General features: G+C 34.3%; 1 protein-coding gene across 1 annotated transcript; it reads right to left on the reverse strand.

Annotated features, from left to right (window-relative positions):
- Positions 1–265: 265 nt before the first annotated feature.
- On the reverse strand, positions 266–1,787 carry LOC126670212 (early nodulin-like protein 3). The gene is made up of 2 exons (XM_050363889.2): positions 1,355–1,787; positions 266–1,254 (listed from the first exon to the last, which is right to left on the reverse strand). The coding sequence occupies exons 1-2, from the start codon at positions 1,518–1,520 to the stop codon at positions 413–415; spliced, it is 1,008 nt and encodes a 335-aa protein (XP_050219846.1). The 5' UTR covers positions 1,521–1,787; the 3' UTR covers positions 266–412.
- Between the last annotated feature and the right edge of the window lie 14,202 nt (positions 1,788–15,989).

Raw genomic sequence — 15,989 nt, forward strand, 5'->3', positions numbered from 1 at the left:
AGATTATTAGTATTATATGTGATTCTACTAATTATGAAATATAAATAAAATGTTATAATATTTTTATTGAATTTGGTGAAAAATATATTCATTCCTTCTTAAATGAGAAGGAGAAAATATATTATTCCAAGCAAATTAATGATGATTACTGATATTTTATACGGTGAATTAAAACAAAATTAATTATTATATAGTATTTGCATATCTAAGAACCTTAAATTTTATTTATTTTCACTCTTTAAAATTAAAAAGTTATTCATAAATCTGATCAAAGAAACCATATAATTTTTTTATTAGTCCACAAATATTTAGAACCATAAAATAAAATAAAAATCCAACCAATAAATCCTAAAAATACCAACAAAACCTTAAAACATCAAACAAAAATTCACAAACCCCAAGCCCAAGAAACTCAAACAGTAAGTGTAAAAACACCCACAAGAACAGTGACAATCGCCATTGAAGGACTCAAATTCCATGAACCAGATTTAGTCGGAGCTGGAGCATTGACGTCCGATGCCTTACCATTATCCGGAGATGAAGCCGGAGATGTTGTTTCCGGCGGTTGTGGCGACTCAGAAGTAACCGGAGCCGGACTCTCTACTGTTCCTGCTGGTGATGGAGACGTTGCCGATGGAGACGTTGCAGATGGAGATGTTGCCGATGGAGTTGGCGAAGCAACAGGACCCTTTGTTGCCGATGGAGTTGGCGAAGCAACAGGACCTTTTGTTGCCGATGGAGTTGGCGAAGCAACAGGACCTTTTGTTGCCGATGGAGTTGGCGAAGCAACAGGCACCGGAGCTGAAGCCGGAGACTTTGCAGGCGGAGAGTTTGGTGACAGTGCTGGTACTGGGGCTGAAGATGGAACTTTTGCATGAGGAGATGACGGAGCTGGAGCCAAAGATGGCGTCTTAGCAATCGGTGAAGGTGAAGAAGGCGAAACTGTCGGTGCAGAACCGGAGGACGACGGAGGATTAGCAACCGGTGCCGGAGATTTTGGTGATGGAGACGCTGTTGGTGTAGGAGTTTTAGGTGGAATAGGTCTAATAGCCAACACAACAACGATCAACTTCTGTCCTTTTTGACAATTTTCTTGATTTGCAGTAATGAAAAAGAACGGACCAGACCGATCAAATTTGAACGATACTGAAGTCCCTGAATTCAAACTCTTTATCGGATTCTTTGTGTTGCAATTGTAGTAATCATCTTTACTCACTAACAAAACCGATTCCGTCCCGTTCTTGAACTTAAACACTAAAAAATAACACACAAACATAAAAAAACAGTAAAAAATCAGCAAATAATCATAACCTCAAAACCCAAAACCGATCAAAATCACCAAAAAAAAACATACCAAGAATATCATTGACTGAAAATCGGTTTCTTCCGGCCCATTGATTGTAATTCTCATGCGGATTCAACACCCAACCATCGTTACCACCAACGTAAAAAGTGTATGCAATAGAAGAAGATACATAAAAACAAGCGAACAGAGAGAACATAAGCCAGAGAGAAGCCATTTTGATATAAGAAAATAATAAGAATACTTAGTGATGTGTATAATAAAAGCAAATTGGTTTAGTCTATATATAGAGAAGAAACTTGAAGAGGAAAAAAATGAGTGATTTGATAATGAAAATATACAGAATAGGGGAAAGTTATTTAGGAAGATTGGAATGGTAAGGAAGCAAATATGGGAAAGCGTGTTTAATTGATACAATCTGAATGTTTACCAAAATTGGGTGTCTTTATACTTCAATTTTGCCTAAAATTTTGATGTCTTTTTAATGAGACTTAATCATTCATATGTAAACGGTAACATGAGGTGTAAATTGTTGTTATTATTATGTGTATTCTAGTATTTTGTTGAAACAAAGGGGCCACTTATTCTCATCATCGAAAAGGGGAAGGCATTTTAATATTGGGCATAAAAGAATTTAATAGGACAAGATTATATAATAGAAGCATATTCCTTTTTTTTTATATTAATATAAGTATAGTTTTTGCCTCCACTATCATCGCATTCCCTTTTTAATTTTAAATAATTATATTTTATTATGAATCAATTGTACATTAGTAACTAATAAGAAGAAGTAAAAAAAACCTGTAAGTTTACAATCCTGAAAGAATTTAATTGGAGAAAATTACTAGCTGTGAGCGGAGTTGGGTTCGGAAGCCGCCCACCCAAAGCTTATGGCTGACTTTTCGATCTGAAAATGGTTTGAAAAATAGAGTTGGCACCTAGTTCAACTAGCCTTTAAACCGAATAGATAGCCTTACTCGCCTCCGGTAAGACTATCGTGCATCAGATCAAAGACTATGGTTCCTGAACCTCTCCGAGACTCTTGTGCTGACTTATCTGTTACCGGCTTTATTTACCGGACATGTTCGTTTTATATCTCATCTTAACAGTATATTCAGTTCACATGATATGAAAACTGTAAATAAACAAGTATGAAAGCAGTAAACATGTTTCACGCGCATATGACTCGATGTAGACTGGCATTTGAGACAAGTAGCAGGTACTGCTAAGCATACATCTAACCTTAGAGGTTTCTAGCAAATAGGCATATGTCTAGCTGGTCTGGATTGATTTCATGCACAAAGCCTAAAACCGGATGTATAAGTGTGATTGATTGATTTTATTAGGTGAGTCTTTAAAAACCTATACAACCATTACTACATTTTCTTGGTAGTCCTACGATGTCTAAGTGATGGGCTGGAATTGTATTAATGATCCAATTTTAGGTGATTAGCCCTTTAACCAGTTAATATTTAATTTGTAATGTTTTTGGAAAGCGGTAAACATTGTTGGCATGCTCAGTGGCAGTTGGATATACATACAAGGTTAGAAATACCTTTTAATCTTGGTAACTCGAAGTGGCTGGCACTCGGCTCGATTTGACCGTCGGTCTGGTTGGATCTGGCTCTCGGTCAAAATAAGGAAGTTTACCGGCTTGTCGGTATAAATCCATTGGTTCAAACCGGAGTTGATTCAGAGTCTGGATGAATATATAAATCGATCTGGAAGCTGTTGGTCAGATCAGATCTGGTTCAATGGGCTCGTTGTTTGGACAGTTTACAATAGCGGGCTTCGAGTCCCTAAAACTATCAGGTCAAGCCCATTTATTATTACAAACAAATCCTACAACTAAAACAATATTTTTGGAATCAAACTGAGCCTAATTCGGAATTCGGATGAGTCTGGAAACGCATCTAAAAGTTTGGAAGATCCGGGAGTGAATTTGGGAAAAGCTGAGGAACGACGAACATGGCGCCGGCAGGATGAAGTGGCGGCGGCGCCACCTTGTTCAGGCGGCGCCACTGGTCAGATTGGCGGCGGCATGCGGAGATAGCATACAACAATATTTTTCAGCATCCGTTTTTGAGCGTTTATAGCTCGTTTCAGCTCGTTTTTTAGCCCGTTTTTCATGCAAAAAAGGCACAAAAAAATCAAATATTCTAAATACGACATGTAAGGAGTATTTACATCATCACAACTAGCGAATTGCATCAGTTATTGAATAAACATATTATGTCAAATAGGCTTATAATTAACCTAAACATGCGTTCTAAGCAATTATAATATCTGGGTTTCTCGATTTAAACATACAAAACATATTAATCTAGCTATTAACATGCTTTTTCGTTGATTTTCATGACAATTTCATAAAAACACATAATTTGATAATTATGGCAAATATAGTGAAAATAACCTAATCATGCATCCTAGCTACAAATATTTAGCAAATATAAATAGAATACATAAAAAGCAATACAGAGAATATATGTACAAAAAAGAATCAAATACGATATGTAAGGAGTACTTACATCATCACAACTACCAAATTACAGCACTTATTGAAGTAAACATATTATGTCAAGTAAGTTTATAATTAACCTAAACATGCGTTCTAAGCAATTATATTGTCTGGGTTTCTGAATTTAAACATGCAAAACATATTAATCTAGCTATTAACATGCTTTTTCGTCGATTTTCATGGCAATTTCTTAAAACCACATAATTTGGCAATTATGGCAAATATAGTGAAAATAACCTAATCATGCATCTTAGCTCACAAATATTCAGCTAATATACATAAAAAGAAATACGGAGAATATAGAGGGTCCTCAGATATCAGCATGAATTCTTGGCTCGTTTCATATAGAAGTGGATGCGGAATCCAGTTTGAAGTCTGTGAGGCTTGCATTCTTGGAGAATCAAAGCGATCTTCGGTGTTTCAGGACTGGATTCGATGTGATTTGTGTGTGTATTATGCTAGAGGGATTCGGCCTATACTAGGATTTTTTGTGTTTCTGGTCTGATCCTTGACCCAGCTGACTAACAGTAGTATTTATAGGGGAATGGTATGACCTAGGGTTCCCTAGAATATTCTAAAATATTCTAGGGTGAAAGTGTGTGAAGTGATAGGTCTTAAGGAATTAGAATTAGCTAAAAACACTATTAAACTAATTAAACTCAGATTTAGACTTGCTAGCTAGGTAAAAGAGTGTTAAAAATACATTTTGGTGCCTGAAAGTGTTAAAAAAGGTTCCTTGGGCCCTATAGGTTTGGTCATGGTCAATTTCAGTCCGTCAAACTTGCAAATTGGCCCATAAACTTCTAAGATATTGCAATTAGTCCAATTTCTAAAATTAAATTACAATTTCTTTGGATTTTTATGGGTTATTTACGCCTAATTACGTTTTAATCCTCCAGGTTCACAATCGTGCACAGACTTTGCTCGCTTAAATTCCAGCAAGCAAATCGAAAGCTCGTCACCCGGACGGATTCTCTGGAAATCATCATTGGACGATTCAGTTCCTTATCACTCTTTACTTGTCCGAAAAATAGGTGTCTACACTAGCATATTCTTTTTAATTATTATTAAGTATATGTATAGTTTATGCCTCCGCTATCATTGCACTCCCTTTTTAATTGTAAATAATTTTTATTCTTTTTATGAACGTATTTTAAGTCACAAGAAATAGTAAAAAAAACTTCTACTCATGGCTTTCACATAAAAACTGATACACACATGGTTGTATAATAAAGACTACGATTTTGATAAATGGTTAAAAGAGTTTACAATCCTGAAAATATGATACAAAAAGTCCTATTACGACTTTTGAGAAAAAAAGCTGAAGCTCGCATTCTCTTTAGAAATCGCTTTATCCGAAAAAACTCTGTTATTTTTATACTTTCAAATTTCACAGAAACCAAAGCATCTACCATAATTCGGAATAAGGACCCCTCAAAATAATTTCCTTTGCACATAAAAAACAACGAAAGAACTTAGAAAACTCACATGACATCCAACTTATGAAGAATACTACACCACACATCTCTCGTAAAACGACACCGTATGAGTAAATATTCTTGAGTTTCTTTCACATAAACATAAAGAATACTTAGCATTATAACTAATCACAATCGATCTATAGATATTTTTACTTTAATAGATTTATGGCTATAAGAATTTAAACAAAAAAATTGAGGCTATACTTTTTAGCAACAATTTACGTGTTGAATTATTCAATTTATTGAATATTATAATTGGAAGACTTGATTAAGTTCCGTTTTTGAAACGACATTATTGTTATGGCCAAATATCTTAAAAAACTCCGACCTTATATCTCTTTTCGATCCTACGTACCCTGATATTGAAAACTTGTCAATTTTACTCTATTTCGTATTTTATCGCCTCAATTGTATCCTATTTCGCATTTTATTGTTACACTCATAAGATGTTATTTACAAAGTCTAAAAAGTGAGTATCTTTATACAAATATTGATATTGAATTGTCAATTGAAAAAAAATAGAATAAATAAGTCAATAAAAGATTAGAAATAAAAAGATGAAAATGAGTAAAAAATATATTTATTTATTTGAAATCAAACGTTGGTCACTAAACAGATACGTAATTAAATAGTTAAAAAAATGTCATGATTAAGAAAAAAGTAATTGTGGAATTAATTACATGTATAGAGGATATTAAAGTCATTTACCATTAATCATGGCGTGGAATTATAAGTAAGTGGAACTCAAAATATATAGTGATTATTTACTCAATACCGTATTTTTACAGTTTAATTATAACAATTTTGACCAACTTTCTATATCTTCACTCGGTATCATATTTCATAAAACTAGTTTCAAAAATAACTCATATTAATTAGAGCTTCCTTTTTAGCACTCTCTTCTCTCTCTCTTTTTTTCTCAATTTTATTTTTCTTCTCCACTTCTCAGATCTGCAATTTTTTTTAGATCTGCGACTACAACATTGCTGTCGCTGTCCTTCTTTTGGTTGTTTCATCGTCGATTCATCGTCTCCATTTTTTTCAATGGTTTCATCATCGTCATATGTTTTTTGTTGATTATAGTGTATTTGCAATATATTTATGGTGTATCTATTTTTAGTATATTTATGTTGTTTTTCTAGTGTATATACGGTATTTTTATGATATTTTTGCTGCTGATTTCGTACAACAAATTGATTTATGTTTTACTATATATATATATATATATATATATATATATATATATATATATATATATATATATATATATATATGGTGTTTTAATAGTGCATTTACACTAAAAAAATCATACAAATACACCATAAAAGTAACATAAATATACCAAAAAAATACTATAAAAACATCATAGGAAAAACACCATAAAAACTTTATAAAAAAACACCACTAGAAAATACAAAATAAATATTAAAAAATCTGTAAAAGAAAGACAAAACGTAAAAATAATAATTAAAAAAGGTATTTTTGAAATTAAAACTCTAAAACAGATACCTCAGGTAAAAAAAAAAAAGGTATGACATGTAAATAAGTCAAAAAAAAGTAGTTGAACTAATTATGTTTCAAAAGAGGTATACTAGGAAATTTAGGAATCAAAGAAGAATACATATGTCGATGCCCCAATGATTCTTGTAGTGCCAAAAGTACGGCAACGTCAATCTCGTCCACACGAGTGTGCTACCCATTGAATCCTCACTCTGAGTGGTCCACTTGAGTTCCTCTATCACTATCATTTTAATTGTGAAATCGTTGTTGTGTGTTTTTGCGTAGATTTTCATGATTTAGGGATTTCTATCATTAAAACCATATGAATGTTGGGTTGAAATTTATAATCTAATTAGTATGATTAAAATGGTGTATTGTATGTTTATAATATGATATTAATTGATTGAAAATGGATTGGTATGATTAGGCAATATTTAGGCGATTTCTAGCTTTTTGTGATGTGGATTCAATTGATGATTTGTATATTTTGTTGGATAAGATTTTCCATAATATTATATGTATGTATGTTATATACCACTAATCTAGCATGTTTTGGAATGATGCTAAGTGTTGGGATTGCTTTGATTGTTAAACTTTATGTTTTTTGTGCAAGTTCGTGGAGTGTTGAATTATAAGCATTGTGACCACACGAACGATTCGAGATAATGTACCTATTGTTCTAGGATGATTTAAATGATGTTTATATTTTTTAGAATCAAAGGTTGCCTAATTCAAGTTGATGAATGATTGGTGTGATTAGTTTGGCATGTTTAGGCAATTTCTAGTGAGATTGTGTTACTGATTGTTTAAGTGATGTTGGCATGAGTTTAGATCTGAATTGTTTTATTATATTGAATGCATGTATGATATACTAATGACCTAAATGACTTTGGGAGATTGAATCGTGTTTGTTTTGGTACGTGTTGGCTTATTCGCAAAACTAGCTAGTTTTACGCTAAAATGCTTTGTTTATGGATTCGATGCTTTGTGATGACTTAGGATATAAGTTTCTTTGATAATATTGTTTATAGAATGTATGTAATCTGATTTTGTGTGTTTGGATTTGTGTTTAGACCCGTTTTCGGACTAAGTGTTACGAATGCTTTGTTGGCTTAATTTTGTGCAAAACATGTTAATGGATTATAAATGTTTTGCTATGGCTTGTGTTATATCAAATATAATTAGTAATCATGCTAGGGATATTGTATGTTGGATTTTGGCCTATTTAAGTATGTTTGTCCTTTGGAGACTTTTACTAAACACCTTGTGGGCATGTTGATTTTTTGTTGGTTTGGTTAAGCTATTGAGTTACATTGCTTTTCAAATAATTATATGACTTGTCAAATGACGTTCCAGACTACTGAATTTTGGTTTACACTTTGGAAAAATATTGGGTTGGGTTAGACTTGGATCGCCCTACATGTGAGGTTGAGCTTGATAGTTGTGATAACTTGGCTGACTCACTACTTTGGGATGTTAAGCTTAGTCTTATGATTATAACTACGTTATTTGAAATGGCTATATTTTCAAAGTAGGAAGTTAATAATATTTAAATTTTTGTATGACTTTGGTTATGTGAGTATGTATGATTACTATAATTTGATTTATGCTTGACTTGTTGGTTTTGTGCTAGTCCTATGTAGTGTCTAGTATTCTTAGAGTTATGGGTTAAGTTGATTTTAACTTTTGGCTTGTTTCTTAGGCCCGTCGACTTCTCATGCTTTGGAGTCAAACAAGGCTTAGTTGCTTGCCAGACTGTGTTGGGGATTTGCAAGCCGTGAATTTATATTATTATTTACCGTTTTATTAAGTAAATTATATATTTTGTATATATATTGTATACGTAGTTTCGAACTGTTTTTCAAATCATTATGTATCTGGATTGAAACGAGCTACTCGATGGGTATCATCGAGACTTTGTGCGCCGGTCCGTACTCTAGGATCCGCATAGATACGTCTTGCCTACTTAGGGATAAGAAGATTCATATCTGACATAGTTTGGGATCGGCTTATATATATCTAACCTAATCTAGGAATCGGTAGAGATTCGTCTCACCTACTCTTGGATTGATCAATACTTTTCCATAATGATTTATATATGAGTATAAAAAGGGTTTTATGGTTATAAAGATTTTTCACTAAATAAATGTAAATAGTATTATGAACTCATCTCAGTATATCTAACGCCTGTTGCTTTCCCATTTTTCAGGTTTATGATTTTTGAGCGCACCTGATTGATCTCCGATCTTTACTTTCTTTTGGAGGTCTTGTTTTATTTATATGAAGATGTCAAAACTATTTAGCTCTTAGACCATGTTGTTCAAGTCTCTGAGTAGAGTCGAGCATTATATTATATTGTTGTTTAAATGCTAGATTTAGGTTGGTGTCTCGGTTGTCTCCAAACATTGGATTTATACAGGTTTATTAATATTTCGTATGTTATATGTTATCCACGAGACTAGCTACAGTTTCAGAGCTACCACTCCCATACCCTACCGTCGGTCACGATCTATGAAATTGGATCATGATATATCTCAAATTGATGCATGTCTCGAGATAGTTCCACCGAGTTAACTTGTATCGATACAATTTATAGGATATTCTTATGTGGCATCGTACTTGTTTATTATTGTTCATTCTTTATGTGTATTGAAATTATTATGACTGGTGTACACATAGTTGTACTAGTGGATCATTCGTCAGCGCAGGAAGGAGCGTAGCCACTCGACCCTATGTTCGATGGAATGGAGCTCGAACGAAGTGAGAGGGATTGTTCTTGTTTGAGAATCGTTCTATTTTTCCCAATAGATAGCTCGTTCATCAGATTTATATCAGGATTCAAAATATTTAAATGCAATAGTGCAATTTAAAGAAAGCATTTGACAAAGCAATGCAAGTTATTAATATTCGACAGTAAATGTATATAAACTCACAGTAATGACTAATAATTCAAAATAAATTCATTCCCGTCAATTCCCGTCAAACTTCTTTGATTCGCCAAATTTGTAGCTCGATAATCCGTTGTATCTAACGTAGGATTCTATCCTTAAAATATATTGGCATCAATCAAAATCTTATTTGATTAAATAGTTAATAATTTGTATAACTTAAAAATCAACTGCTTTTTATAACTCATTTACATTACTAAATTATTATTTTTTAACCTTCAAAATCAACCATTTTTATGGTTAAAATCTTGCTTAACCTTTCACAAACCAATCTTTACACCTCCGTCATGCTACATTGTTTAAGATTAAGTGAAAATTATCGCGAAATAGGGTTTGATTGTGGTCCGAAACATTGCTCTTTGGGCTGGCTAGGGACTGTTTTGAATAGTCCCCTTTTTCTTTGTGGAGTCTGCTCGTCGAGTAGACTCCATATCTGCTTTTCGAGCAGACGTTTTTTCTGCTCAGCGAGCAAAACGTTTCTTCTCCTTGAGTAGAAACCGGCTCCTCAAGCACATCGGATTCCATTCTGACATACTCGCATCAATTCTAACTCAAAACTGTATCCAAAACTCTAAATCAAACGCTTAAATCCTTAAGTTTTAAACTATAAACGTATAAAATGATAATCCATTCGTAAAACATAAAAAAACAGATTAAATATATAACTGAATTCAAAACCGATTGTATTACCTTGTTCTTACATGAGTTAGTTAGAGGATCGAACTTGAAAACTTGAAATCGGTTGTCAGATCGTGAAACTATACTCACCGCCGTGATGGATGTGCAAGGAGAGAAAGATAGACGATAAAGGTGATGATGTTTGTAGGTTAGAGTTTTCTGGAATGTTTCAAATTATTAGCTCAGGACTTATAAATTATTATTTTTATTTATAGACTTTACCTTAGTCCCGTTCGAACCCGTTTTAACGAATAATAATTTATAAACTTAAATTATTATTTCGCAATAACTAAAATAGACCCATCTTGGTGTATTTCCTTATTATTTTAAGGGTTAATTACATATAAAATCACCACCTTTACACGAAATTGCAAAAATAACATGACCTTTAAAACGTGGCAATTCAGGGCATCACCTTTCATTTCTTTTTAAAAATAACACAGGCACGTTTTTAGAAATTTTTTTGCTGATTTGGACACCCAATGAGAGTGCCACGTGTCATGCCACGTCAGTAAAAACGCCTCTAAAAATCTGCCCGTGCTATTTTTGAAAAGAAATGAAAGGTGGTGCCTTGAATTGTCACATTTTAAAGGTCGTGTTATTTTTGCAATTTCGTGTAAAGGTGGTGATTTTATATGTAATTAACCCTTATTTTAACTTAATTTGAACTTTTTCGATTTTAATTTTCACAATTATGTCACGTTGTATAATATTTAGTACCTTAATTAATTATCTTTATATTAGCTTTATGTTAGTTTTTTAGATTTATGTTAACAGTTTGTTAGTTAACTGTTACCTACCTTAGGCTAGTTTTTTTTTTTTGTCGAAAATATAACTACTTTACTTGTTAGCGGGAAAAGATAAGGAACATTTTCCCAAGTTGATTTCAACAATGTAGTTTCATAGCATGTGAGGGGTTGGCCATTGCATGAGTTTGGAGGTCCCAATCTCCAATTTTTCTCAGACCGTAGTTTGTTTGGTTTAAATTTTAAAATATGTATTAACTCCTGCTATTTTCGTTAATAATTAATATAGAGTAGATCTATTTCTGATAAAAAAAGCGTAAATTTATAAATTTAATTATTTTAATTGAATACAAAATTAATGAATTTGTGAAAAAAAAAATTGAAAATAATAAAAGATCAAAACAAAACATGATCCATAAAATAACGAATTTCAACATTTGGATTTAGAAGGTAAATTTTTCAAATTGTTGATTTTAAAGGGTATATTTTAGCTTGATATATTTCTCATAACTTTATGTTTCCAAATAATTGATTTTGTTAACGTTTATGATTTTTGATTCTCCTAAAATCTTTCAATTCCAACTGTTAATATCAAAACGGATGTAATTTTTTTCTATATATAGTTTTACATAATTATACATTTTAAATAAAACAGAAATTAAATACCTAGACTTGTGGGGGAGATTTCAATGAAATCTTGAGGGCCGAGGAGAAAATTTGGGGGAGCTCCTAAAGCTGATTTTTTGATGAGGAATTTCCAGGAGGCCCTAAGCAAATGAAATCTGTTTGATGTTGGTAGTTAGGATGGAGAAGTGACCTGGTGGTGTAACAGGGGTGCGGGTATTATGAAAGAGAAGTTAGATAGGTTTGTGGTCAATAATGAGTGGAGTTCTTTGTACCCAGATTGTGAAGTCAAATACCTAGACTTCTGGGGATCTGACCATAGACCGATTGTGTTGAATGGGGTGAAGGAGAAGGCCTCGAGCAATTGGAATAAGAAGAGAGGAAGCATGTTTCATTTTGAGGAAGCTTGGACTCTTAAATCAGATTTTGATAATGTGGTGAAGGAGGAATGGTTTAAAAGCTATGATGGTAGCAGGTTGGAAGATATCTCCGGCAAGCTGAAAAGGTGCAGTATGGCTTTTAAAAGGTGGAACAACAGCTCTAATGGGGATATTAAGAAGAATATTTCTGAATTGAAAGATAAATTGAGGGGTATGTTGAATGCACCTGTTGAGGAGATAAATTTTGCTCATGTCAAAGGAGTGGAGGAAGAGCTTGACAATATTCTGCTGGAAGAAGAAGTGAGGTGGAAGCAGCGAGCAAGGTCTGAGTGGTTGGCTTATGGGGATAGGAACACGGGGTACTTTCATCTCAAGGCTTCTAAACGAAGAGCCAGGAACACGATCAAAGGGCTCCAGAATGATCAGGGGAACTGGAAGGAAGAGCCAGGAGAAATGGAGAGTATTATTCAGAAGTACTTCACAAATATTTTTGAATCCTCAAATCCGAATGACTCTGACATTGAGAAAGTTACTGGGGTAGTCAAGCGTGGAGTCAGTGACAATATGAACGATGGGCTGTGTAGGATGTTTGTGGAGGAAGATATTGTTAAAGCTCTTTGTGAAATGGCTCCTACAAAAGCACCGGGGAAAGATGGCTTCCCAGCTCTATTTTTTTAGAGGTATTGGAAAGTGGTTGGCAAGGAAATCACGAAGCTATGTTTGTCAGTTCTGAATAGTGATGCTGAGGTTAGGTGTATTAATGATATTGTGATATCTCTGATTCCTAAGATTAAAAACGCTAAATGTATGTCTCACTTTAGGCCTATTAGCTTATGCAATGTTCTTTATAAGATTATTTAAAAATCTTTGGCTAATAGGATTAGATCTGTCCTAGGAAGTATCATAGATCAGGCCTAGAGTGCATTTGTCCCGGGGAGACAAATTATAGATACTGCTTTGATAGGTTTTGAATGTGTGCATGTGATTAAAAAGTCTAACAGAAAAAAGAATGGAGCTATGGCTCTAAAATTAGATATGTCAAAAGCCTACGATAGGGTCGAATGGAAGTTTGTGGAAGAAATGATGCGTAAATTGGGTTTTAGGGAGGCTTGGATCGCAAAAATTATGAACTGTGTATCTTCGGTTCACTTTTCTTATTTGTTGAATGGTTGTGTTAAAGGCAGTATTAAAGCCCAGAGGGGGCTGAGGTAGGGAGATCCCCTATCTCCCTACCTGTTTTTAATTTTGTGCTCAAGGGCTCTCTTCACTGATTAATAATGTAGTGGATAGAAGGTTGATTTCTGGGATAAAATTTGGAGAGGGGTGTCAGGTTTCACACCTATTTTTTGCTGACGACAGTCTCTTGTTCTGTAAGGCTAATGTCCAGGAATGTAATATGATAAAAGAGCTCTTGCAGGTTTACGGCAAAGCTTCTAGGCAGGTAATCAACATGGAAAAATCAACTCTGTCATTTGGGAAGGGAACCTCCTCTGAAGTTCGTGATGTGATCAGACAGATCTTCAATGTTCCAGAAGTTAAGTGTCATGAAAAGTATCTTGGATTGCCTTCTGCGGTGGGGAGATATAAAGGCAATAGTTTCAAAGATATTAGAGATAGGATTTGTCAGAAGTTACAAGGATGGAAGGGGTCTTTATTTTCAGGTGGAGGTAAGGATGTTTTAATTAAAGCAGTGGTTCAAGCCATTCCTAACTATTTTATGAACTGCTTTCGGTTCCCTAAAGGCTTTATAGCAGCTATTGAAAAGCTGTGTAATAAGTTTTGGTGGGTTAGCAGCGATAAGGTGAGGAAAATTCACTGGGCGAAATGAGAGTCTTTATGTCTGTCTAAGTGCAAAGGTGGTTTGGGTTACAGAGACTTTGAATGCTTTAATCAGAGTCTCTTAGCCAAACAAGGGTGGAGGATTATGTCTCAGCAGAATAGTTTAGTGGCTACGATGTTTAAATGCAGGTATTTCAAGAATAACACCTTCTTAGAGGCCAGTTGTCCTAGGAATGCTTCTTATACGTGGAAGAGTATTTGTTGGGGGAGAGAGTTTCTTTCAGAGGGTCTTCGTTGGAGGATTGGTTCTGGGAAAGATGTTAAAGTCTATGGGGATAGATTGATTCCTTTAGAGAGGTCTTTTACTATCCAGAGTTTGCCGGTTTTTAATTGGGATATCAAAGTTTGTGGTCTGATGAATGGGGTTGGCCAGTGGAATGTTGATCTGATTAAGGCGTCTTTTTCTCTTGAAGAAGCAGCTAGTATTCTGAGTATCCCTTTGGCAAGGACGAGACAGGAGGATATCTGGTGTTGGCATTATGATAAGATGGGTAAATACACGGTTAGGAGTGGGTACCATCTGGCTATGAATGTCAAGAATAATGCTACAGGTTCTGATAATTATAGTATTACGAGGTGGTGGAAGGCACTTTGGAGACTGCAGGTACCTCAGAAAGTTAAAGTCTTCTTATGGAAGTGCTTTCACAACTGGTTACCTGTGAGATTGAATTTGGAAAAGCGAGGTATGTGTATAAATCTCTCTTGTCCGACTTGTAACTCTGAGGTGGAGTCTAGTATGCATGCTTTGTGGTTTTGTAAAGATGCTAGGGCTGTTTGGAAATCTTGGGATGCTTTTGATCTATTGAAACCAGGAAAACATTGGCATTTGCAGGATTTGATGTTTAAAGCACACTTTGTGTTAAGTAAGTATGATTTTACTGTTTTTGGAGTTATTTTGTGGCTCATTTGGCACGGTAGAAACACCAAGTTGTTTGGAGGTGAGGCGAAAACCAAGGAGCAGCTTGTGAATTGGGCCAGAGAATATGTGGAGGATTTCAAAAGAGCAAAGGAAGTACAGGGAAGATGTCATATGATTCAAGAGGATGGTAGAGAGACGACAGTAGATAGCAGGTGGATTCCACCCCGTTCAAACTCTTTTGCTGTTAATGTGGATGCGGGTTTTGCGGATGAAGCCTTTACAACTGGGGTAGTGATCCGTGATTGGAGTGGGGAAGTCCTTGCAGCTGAATGTAAAAAATATGAGGGCAAGAAGACGGTAGAGGTGGGTGAAGCTTGTGCAATAAGAGACGGTGTTACTCTGGCTATCGAAGCCAATCTTACTCCTTTTGTGATTCGTTCAGACTCAAAAGTTGTAGTGGATAGTTTCAACAATTCCAGTTTGCCTTGTAATGGTGTTGGTCTTATTGTCCAGGACTGTTTTGAGTTAGCTCAGAATAGGTACTGTACTGGCTTTGTTCATGAGTTTAGGAAAAACAATATGGTGGCTCATATGCTTGCTAAAAAAGCATTTTCTGGGAGTCATAGCAGTTACCAATGGATGGGAAATGTCCCTCCTTATATTATCCCTTATGTGTTGGCTGACCATACAGCTTTGTTTTAATGCAATAAAGTTCAGTTGATTCTAAAAAAAACAGAAATTATAATACATTTTTTTATTTTCTACTATTACTGTCTCATTTACTTTATGAAATTTAAATATCAATTAATAATTTTGAGTGAGAAAATTATATATTTTCTTAGTTACCCTTCTTTTATACTTCAACTTAAGATCTTCCTCATATAAGATTTCTACCATTTAAAGAAAAGAAAAATAGTTGGATTTGATAAACCAAAAATGAAATAGTCTAACTATAGTCAATTATTGACTACACATATATAGGTTAAGAGGTTGTAAAAACTTTGACTACGCACATTCAATTTTCAAACATTTCATTAGCAATTATTTTGCCCTAAATTTTCTCTTTACCTCACAACTTCATACCATCCAATAAAAAAAGATTTTTTTTCCAAA

The sequence above is a fragment of the Mercurialis annua genome, linkage group LG2 (genome assembly GCF_937616625.2).
Source record: "Mercurialis annua linkage group LG2, ddMerAnnu1.2, whole genome shotgun sequence".
Taxonomy (NCBI): Eukaryota; Viridiplantae; Streptophyta; class Magnoliopsida; order Malpighiales; family Euphorbiaceae; genus Mercurialis; species Mercurialis annua.

Excerpts from the sequence above, each read along its gene's own strand:
- LOC126670212 (XM_050363889.2), bottom strand. The coding sequence starts at position 1,520 with ATGGCTTCTCTCTGGCTTATGTTCTCTCTGTTCGCTTGTTTTTATGTA. Across the intron at positions 1,255-1,354 it reads TTCAGTCAATGATATTCTTG|TGTTTAAGTTCAAGAACGGG; the intron begins GTATGTTTTTTT and ends GTTATTTTTTAG.